Source organism: Acomys minous, assembly GCF_964271855.1.
Source record: "Acomys minous genome assembly, chromosome: 10".
Taxonomy (NCBI): domain Eukaryota; kingdom Metazoa; phylum Chordata; class Mammalia; order Rodentia; family Muridae; genus Acomys; species Acomys minous.
The window spans coordinates 110710160-110719591 of record NC_140491.1 but is presented as its reverse complement, the minus strand read 5'-3'; the positions used below and the strand labels follow the sequence as shown (position 1 = coordinate 110719591).

Here is a 9432-nt window from a genome sequence, read left to right as displayed (position 1 = left end):
ACCTGCTTTCTCTGGGCAGAGTTCACTAAATGATTTTTTTTGTGCGGGTTGGTTATTTGAGACAGACTGTCCTAGATTTGCTTTGTAGACCAGGCTGGCCTCAAACTCACAGCGATCCGCCTGCCTCTGGCTCCCGAGTGCTGGGACTAAAGGCGAGCACCACCACGGCCCCGCTGAGAGGCGCTGTTTTAAGGCACGTATAGTAGCATTGACTGGATGGACACTTGTCTTTTGTTTACTGAAACATTTGAAATGTCATTCTGACGATGTTCCCCGGGCACAGGCGAACGACACAAAACGATGTATGTGAAAAATCCTGAGTTTCCAGGAGAAGCAATGGAGAAGAGGGAGCCTGGGAATAAAAAAAAAAAACAAAAAAAAAAAACGAGGAGGGGTGAGAAGCCTGGGAAAGGTGGCCAAGGAGACAGTAAGGACCCTGTGACCTGTGATGCAGAGAGAGAGGGGGAAGCCACAACAGAAGATGAAACAGACTTTCGGGATGCAAACAGCTCATCGTTTTATCACTAGCTGTTTACTTTGGATACATACCAGTCTTATATTTGTGTCATGGAAAAAAAAAATCCTAGATCTTCTTAGGCAGGTTTTGAAAGAATCCAGATTACTACCAAATATTGTGATACATCAGCTCAGCGTATCAAAGGTTACATACCGAGGGACCCAAAGGAGCAGAAGCTGCAAGTCCTACCTGCCAGGCCAAAGTGGCTAACGGTGGTGTTCCCTGGCATACCAAGGTGCATGCCGGCCTCCAGGCTCGCTCCGTACCTGTGGCTCCTCCCAGCTCCTCTCACTCCACGCACCCCTCTACCCCAAACTTGTGCAGCTATGGGCTTGTCCTTCCCATGCCTCATTCCTGTATCACCCTGCCATTTCCCTCATGGGCTTTCTTGGGCTTCTTTCTTGGTGGTAGTGTGGCTGCTGTTGCTGCTACTGGTACTGCTTCCTCCTCCTCCCGCTCCTCCTCCGCTTCTCCTCCTCTTCCTCCCCTTCCTCTTCCTCTTCCTTATCCTTTTCTTCCTCTTCTTCCTCCTTCTCCTCTTCCTCTCCTTCCTCCTCCTCGTCCTCCTCCTCCCCCCCTTTCCTCCTCTCTCACTCCCTGCTCTCCACTCCTTTCACGGCACAGTTCACTCCATTGCCCACGTTTAGTCCACTACTTTCTCTCCCTACCCTGGACTTCCAGAGCCTTTGTCTGTACTTCTCCTCTTACGTAGAGTAAAAAGAAAAGGAAGGAAAGAAAAAGAAAAGCCTTCCCTTCAGCCATACCTTGGAACAGTCACGTCCTCACTTTACACACTGCGGAGGATGAGACGGGAATTTTTAGTGGCTATTCTTCAGCAAAGCTATTCTCCTTTGCAGCGCCCATATCAGCAACATTCCTCCGTGGCACCTACTGCTAATGGTATTTAGGAAAAAGCAAGGAAAAGTTGTCTTCCATATACTTTAGACACAAGACCTAAAGAGTCGCTATGCCCTAAGTAGTGAGATATGGGAGAGGGCAAGAATTCGGAATCCAGCCTGGCAGTGGTGGCGCACGCCTTTAATCCCAGCACTCGGGAGGCAGAGGCAGGCAGATCACCATGAGTTCGAGGCCAGCCTGGTCTACAAATCCAGTCCAGGACAACCAAGACTAACACAGAGAAATCTTGCCTCGAAAAACAAACAAAACAAAACAAAAGAAAAAGAAGAAAAGAAGAAGAAAAAGAATTCTGAATCCAACGGTGAGCTGCGGCGGTAAAGCAAGGCTGCCATGTGAAGTATAAGATGTCTGGTTAGTTTGAGTTTCTGATGAACAACAATTGACATTTTATGTAAACATGTCTCAAATACACAAATTCTACTTATACTGGATCTACTGATCTACCGTTTTATTTATAAAATTTTGCATCTTTGAGAGGAGTGCTAGAATAGCTTAGCAAAAAAAAAAACATTTAAATTTAACTGTTATATGGAGGATGACTTGGATATAGTGAAATGATAACTTTAACAAGACTAAGTGTTTGAGGTACTATACTTAGAACCAGGCTCGAGACTGCTACAGCTCAAATCAATGACATGGTAGTTTACCATATGAAACAGTCTGAACATACAACATAAAAACTAGCCTTCAAAGAGTTTCCAACACCAAATTCTCCTTGCCTAAAAACCTAGCTGCTCCTGCGACTGGAAAGATGGCTCAGCCGTTAGGAGCACTTGCTGCTCTTTCAGAGGTCCTGGGTTCGATTCCCAGTACTCACAGGGCAGCTGATGAGCACCTGTTACTTCAGTTCCAGGGCACCAGCTACACACATGGTGTAGGCAAAACACACATACATGCAGACAAAGCACCCAGACACATCAAATAAAATACAAAAATTTAATTTTTAAAAAAGTAGCCGTTTTACTGCATCCCTAAAGGAAATCGTTGATTATATCTTTTAAGTTTTGGAAAAATCAACCACTGGGCATGCAAGTGAGCAGCCCCCTGTCCTCTCTCACCACTAGTGGAGTCAGAAGAATAAAGCATAGTCTGGGGACCCCCTCCCCAGAAGGGCCACAGTTCTCAACTAAGCCAGCCAAATTATACCAAGTTGGAGGCTTTTCCTAGCTCTTCTATTGCCTGGCAGTCACCACCACACTCTTCAACTGTTCTTAAGAAGGACCTAAGTCCTCCACAGAGGCAGGCTGAAACAATAGGAAATGCTTGTCAATTTTAAAAAAAAGTTATTACAAGTGTGCTTAATAAAATGCATGTAATAGAAGCCTGCTTAATAAAGCTGGAGCTTAAAGTGAGACGTGGGGAACCCGTTTCATTTTTATTAAAGCTGAATTTATTGCCTTGGTTTATTGGCTTATGTTCTCAGAACCTAATTCACCCTCGAGATAATTTGCCCCCGAAGAAAGCAGGTGGGGCCGCTGTGTGTTGCCCTGCAGCAGTTTAGTGGGTTGTGATGCAGGTGTGAGCTAGCCTCGACTTGAATCAGCACCGTCTTCTCAAAACTGAGCAAAAACTGCAAGTAAAAAAACAAAACAAAACAAAAACAAGAAGTGAAACAAAACAAAAAACCCTTAAATGGCTCCTAACTTCATCGGCACTAATCTTCCTTAAAAGCAAACAACTGTTTATATATGATCCTGCGATGAACCTTATTTTCAGATTTCCCACATTTCTCCTGATAGGCTCCCTTCTCTGCCTGCTCTCTCCTGTTTCCTCCCCTGTCAGTTTGTGACAGATGGAGGCTTGTCTTAACCACTTTCCCCCACGCTGTGACAAAATGTCCGGGCAAAAGCAATGGAAGGAAGGATTTCCTTTGTCTTGCAGTTCAAGGGTGCAGTCCACAGTTCAAGGGTGCAGTGGCGGTGGAAGTCAAGGTAACTGGGACCGGAAGCACCTGGCCACTGACTTTGCTCAGCTAGCTTCCTCTTTGGTATGCAAGGCCAGGGAATGGGGCCCCTCACTTTTAGGGTAGTTCTTCCTACTTCTGTGAACTCAACCTCACAGTCACAAAGACTTACCTCTTAGATTACAGCTCTGTCAGCATGACCCCAAACACCATCACCCCAGGGCTGCTGTGCTCCTTGAAGGCATTTTTGCTTCCTTGTTTGGGGAACTGCAGGTATGAGATGGGGGGCAGCGGGAAAGCCACCCCCAGCATCCCTGAGGGACGCTTAGGGGTAAAAGTCAACCAGGGTTCCAGAGACAGGAAGGACACGTTGGTCGTTCTGAAGAGAAAGAAATCGGGAATGAACAGTAAAAAGAAATAACTAGAAAACAGTTGCAAATGATATTCTTTTATCAGAGAAGATGCTTCGCACAGATATGGTTAAATACTAATCAGCATCATCTTCATTACTAAGTCATTGGTTTTACAAAACAAAGAGTCAAGCATGTGCAAGTGTTTATATAGGCAATTCCCAAATACGACACACACACACACACACAGGATTGACCGTGTATTTTGACAGTCAGAGACATTAGTATGTTAGGAAATAAACATCATCCACCTCAACCTCTGCCTGCATGAAATTCAGAAAAATCCACCTCAAGCCCAAAGCCATCTCCTGGAAGCCTGATTCCTTTCAATAAGATACCAAGTCATTTTATTGCAAACGCCACATGCTTCCTCATTGTTGGAAATGCTATTTCACATCCATCTTTTCAAAATGCCATTGTAAACAAAATGATCCTTTGTGATATTTCTTACTATCCCACCTAATTTATTGCCTTCTAGAATTTCTACCAGTACAGGGTCTCCTTTCACCACCCCAGCCCCCTAGAAAACTAATCTCGTCCCCAACTGCCTTCCAGACACTGAACAGAAGCCAGCCTATCACAGAGCGCTGGCAGTCGCGCCAGTGTCACTGTGGGATCAGCGCACTCGCTGCATTTTGAAAAATGCAGCCACCGTGTCCAGCTAGTTCGTTTGTATTCATGTAAAAGTTTCCTGTCCAGTTCTATGGAGCAGAATATACGAGGCATTATCTTCTTTCTAGTGTAGCGTTTAAGTGGCTACTGAAGTTCTTTCTAAGGTAATTGGTGTCTGGAACCTACAATGCACCCCAGGAATTACTTCCTAACCCCTTCTTATTGCATCAGTGCAAGCCATGAAGTTCAGATTTCTATGGCCCAAACAAGATTGGTTTGTTGTTGTTTTGCTTTGTTTTCACCAGCAAATGGCAATATTAAAATGCAAGTCACTAATGTTCCCTTAAACATGGGTTCACAGAGGATGACTAAATTATCTGGCAGTCACTATTTCCTTCTGAGTTTAACTTTTTAAAATTTTTTTTTGTTTTTTTGTGTTTTTGTTTTTGTTTTTGTTTTTGTTTTTTGAGACAAGGTTTCTCTGTGTAGCCTTGGCTGTCCTGGACTTACTTTATAGACCAGGCTGGCCTCAAACTCACAGTGATCCGCCTGCATCTGCCTCCTGAGTGCTGGGATTACAGGCGTGTACCACCACGCCCAGCTTAAATTTTTATTTGTTTTATTTTATTTACTTATTGAGACAGGGTCTCTCTGTGTAGCCTTGGCTGTCCTGGAGTAGCTTTGTAGACCAGGCTGGCCTCAAACTCACAGTGATCCACCTGCCTCTGCCTCTGAGGTTAACTTTTAAGGACGCATGGCTCACCGCCTTTTTATGCTGGTTTTGGCAAGCTACTTAACTGTTCTGAGCCACACAGCCATCATCCGCAACCCACAGATTTCAGTTATGACTTGTTTGTGAGAAGCCTAAGAGTGTGCCACGAGGTACCATTGGTATTGGCTCCCACTGTGACAACAGAAAAGATTTATGGGTAACAAATCTACGGGTAACAATTCTATGAAAGAGAAAAAGAATGCCCTTGCATTCAAGTCCGTAATTACAAAGCAAGACACGGTTTCATTTTGTCTGTCTTGAGCGGTAGATCTAGGAGACCAGGGAACACTGTAAAAAAATGACACTTTCCAGGTGCCTAGCAGAGCCACTACAAATGACACGTGCATATAAATTACAGCCTTATTATTGAAAAAATCATACAGTGGGTCACTGCCTCATTTGGATAGAACACTTTCGTATCCTGCTATGTTTTTTATTTCTCTAACACTTGAGTAAGCATTATATTTATGTTCCCACACATCAGGGTTAGTCAAATCTATGGATATGGTTTTCTGTCGAGATTCAACACAATTTTCTAAGCCCACAGTTTCTCACGGCCCTATCATACTAGTATAAAATGGAATGCATACAGGATAACCTCCCCAAAATGGTCCACAGTACCTAGAGAACTATTCTAAATAGAGGGAAAAAGAAGAGAAAGACTTCTGACTACAGATCTTCAAATTAAGAGTCTCTGTGTGGGAAAGGAGCTGGCAATGCATTCCTATTTTATATTTTTAAAAAAACCCAAATTTTAACCAGCTCAACCATATCTGAAAACACCATTACAAGTCTGAGAAGCAAAGGCTGATTACGTCTCAGACAAACTCACCACAGTATTTGGTTGGCCTATTGTCTTGAAAGAGAGGAGCAAAGCAATCTGTATGAAGAAGGCTCAGCTCACAGATGCTCGAAGGCGAGTTCACGGCCGGCGGTGCTGTACAGGCTCATAGAGTTTATAGGGTCAGAAAAGTAACATAAATGAGAGAGAGAGAGAAATGTTAATTTTGTGGTTTCTCTTTGGAAAAGGAAGACACCAAAGACATGTGTTTCATCTATTCAAGCACCAGTTTATGTTCATAACGGCTGTCATTTAAGAAAAGGGAGATGAGGGAGGGCTTAAATCTAAAGTAGAGCCAGTTATAATGCAGACCCCTCTTTCCCTTCCCTTCAGCCACTCGAAAAAGAACAAAATACGGAATGCTGGCCCTTGCTCAATAACGTTCTCAGAAAGTGGGCTGCACAGCACTTGGCTAGTATAAATTAGAATTTGTGAATTCCAGAGATGACGCGCATTCCCATTTCGTCACTATTGCTAAGCAACTCGAAACGTCACGGAACAACGAACTCTCAACAGGGCAGGGGACCTTCATCCACAAACTTTACTTCACCTTCACAAAAAAGCAGGCAGCACAAAAGGAAAAGGGACATGCTTAGCCTACAGAAAAGGCAGAAACGACCAATCGCAGAACGACGTCAAAGTGTTGAAACTACATTTCCCAGAATGGAGCGCGATTGCAGGAGCGGTGAATGCCGGGACATGGAGTCTCTCTCTGAGACGCCTTGGGAATTTTGTCTCCAGGCCCAACTGCCTCTCTACACTCTAGAGAGTTTCAAAACTAAGCTAGAAATTGATAGAACCGTGACAGTGGATCTTTTTAATTCACAGCAAGATATTTCCGCCGCAAAGTAGCCACAGCTTCCGTTTCCGGTTGGCCTATTGCCTTGGAAACAAGGATGCAAAACACTCTGGACCAGTATGGCGGGGCTGAGCAGCTCCCAGATCCCGGACGGTGAGTTCACGGCAGTGGTGTACAGGCTCATCCGCGACTCCCGCTACTCAGAGGCGGTGCAGCTGCTGGCCGCTGAGCTGCAGAGGAGCCCGCGGAGCCGCGCAGGGCTGTCGCTGCTGGCCTACTGCTACTACCGCCTGCAGGAGTTCGAGCTCGCTGCAGAGTGCTATGAGCAGCTGAGCCAGATGCACCCAGAACTGGAGCAGTACCGCCTGTACCAGGCCCAGGCGCTGTACAAGGCCTGCCTGTATCCAGAGGCCACCCGGGTCTCCTTCCTCCTGGACAACCCCACCTACTATAGCCGAATCCTTCGTCTCCAGGCCGCCATCAAGTACAGCGAGGGCGACCTGCCAGGAGCCAGGAGCCTGGTGGAGCAGCTGCTGAGTGGGGAAGGTGTGGAGGACAGTGGATGGGACAATGATTATGATGGTCAAATCAACCTGGGTTGTCTGCTCTACAAGGAGGGACACTATGAAGCTGCCTGCTCCAAGTTCTTAGCGGCCCTGCAGGCTTCTGGCTACCAGCCTGACCTTTCCTACAACTTGGCTTTGGCTTACTACAGCAGTCGGCACTACGCCCCAGCTCTGAAGCATATCGCTGACATCATTGAGCGCGGCATCCGCCAGCATCCAGAGCTAGGTGTGGGCACGACCACCGAAGGCATTGACGTTCGCAGTGTCGGCAACACCGTGGTCCTTCACCAGACTGCTCTGGTCGAAGCCTTCAACCTCAAGGCAGCCATAGAGTACCAGCTCAAAAACTATGAGGCGGCTCAGGAAGCCCTCACGGACATGCCACCCAGAGCAGAGGAGGAGCTGGACCCCGTGACCCTGCACAACCAGGCGCTGATGAACATGGATGCCCGGCCTACGGAGGGCTTCGAGAAGCTCCAGTTTCTGCTGCAGCAAAACCCCTTTCCCCCAGAGACCTTCGGCAACCTGTTACTACTCTACTGTAAATACGAGTATTTTGACCTGGCAGCCGATGTCCTCGCAGAAAACGCCCACCTGACTTACAAGTTCCTCACTCCCTACCTCTATGAGTTCTTGGACGCCATGATCACTTGCCAGACGGCTCCGGAAGAGGCCTTCATTAAACTTGACGGGCTGGCTGGCATGCTGACTGAGCAGCTCCGGAAACTCACCATACAAGTACAGGATGCAAGGCATAACAGAGATGACGAATCTGCCAAAAAGGCTGTGAACGAATATGACGAAACTCTGGAGAAGTACATCCCTGTACTGATGGCCCAGGCGAAAATCTACTGGAACCTGGAAAACTATCCGATGGTGGAGAAGATCTTCCGCAAGTCCGTGGAGTTCTGCAATGACCACGACGTGTGGAAGCTGAATGTGGCCCACGTGCTCTTCATGCAGGAAAACAAATACAAAGAGGCCATTGGCTTCTACGAGCCCATCGTCAAAAAGAACTACGAGAACATTCTGAGCGTCAGCGCCATCGTGCTAGCCAACCTCTGTGTCTCCTACATCATGACGAGTCAGAACGAGGAAGCCGAGGAGCTGATGAGGAAGATCGAAAAGGAGGAAGAGCAGCTGTCCTACGGCGACCCGGACAAGAAGATCTACCACCTGTGCATCGTGAATCTGGTGATAGGAACGCTGTACTGCGCCAAAGGAAACTATGACTTTGGCATCTCTCGGGTCATCAAGAGCCTGGAGCCTTACCACAAAAAGCTAGGAACTGACACGTGGTATTACGCCAAGAGATGCTTCCTGTCCTTGCTGGAAAACATGTCAAAGCACACGATCATGCTGAGGGACAGCGTTGTTCAGGAGTGTGTCCAGTTCCTAGAGCAGTGTGAACTTTACGGCAGGAGCATCCCTGCTGTTCTGGAACAGCCCTTGGAGGAAGAGAGGATGCACACTGGGAAGAACACGGTCACCTATGAGTCAAGAAAATTAAGGGCTCTGATTTATGAGATCACTGGATGGAATATGTGATTATGGCTGGCAATGACTTTTATCATGGTGACTGTGTAAATTTTCAGTTTTTAATGTATCTTTTGCTATTTTTATTTGCTATTTGTGAGACTATGTATATACTTCAGTGTAAAAAAGAACTACTAGATACTTTTAGATTACCTACCAAATGCGATTTCATAAGAAATTAGGCCCTAGAAGGCACTGTGAAAATTTCAGACTAGAAGGCTGTTGCTTCTATCATGTTTCCTCCATCTCTTTGGCTTCACTGCATCTTGGGCGGCTTTGTACTTACATTATCAGGACCAGACACTAAGTTCAGAACTTGGTAGTCCATAAAATGTTTTTTAGTAATCACTCCAACGTTGTGCTTTCTTTTTGCACAACTCCACAGGTTTTTTATAATAGAGAATTTAGAGTATTTGACAGAATTTTCCAATATAGAAACAATATTTTGTCCAGATGAAATTCCTTAGGTAATAGTTTTGCTAATGTGCAAGACTCAGTAAATTCACTTAACAAACTGCAAGACTAATAAATACTACAAATAAATAATGATAGAAGACA

At 45.8% G+C, this 9432-nt stretch overlaps 1 protein-coding gene and 1 long non-coding RNA gene across 2 annotated transcripts; one reads left to right on the top strand and one right to left on the bottom strand.

Moving 5' to 3' along the window:
- Positions 1 to 7: 7 nt before the first annotated feature.
- LOC311606370 lies at positions 8 to 3728 on the bottom strand. The gene is made up of 3 exons (XR_014782323.1): positions 3511 to 3728; positions 1282 to 3005; positions 8 to 352 (listed from the first exon to the last, which is right to left on the bottom strand). It is a non-coding gene; the product is annotated as an uncharacterized lncRNA (long non-coding RNA).
- A 2161-nt stretch (positions 3729 to 5889) lies between these two features.
- Positions 5890 to 9432, top strand: LOC311606368 (intraflagellar transport protein 70B). The gene has a single exon (XM_084797682.1). The coding sequence runs from the start codon at positions 6892 to 6894 to the stop codon at positions 8884 to 8886; it is 1995 nt and encodes a 664-aa protein (XP_084653808.1). The 5' UTR covers positions 5890 to 6891; the 3' UTR covers positions 8887 to 9432.

Coding starts and splice junctions, on each gene's coding strand:
- LOC311606368 (XM_084797682.1), top strand. CDS start 6,892: ATGGCGGGGCTGAGCAGCTCCCAGATCCCGGACGGTGAGTTCACGGCA.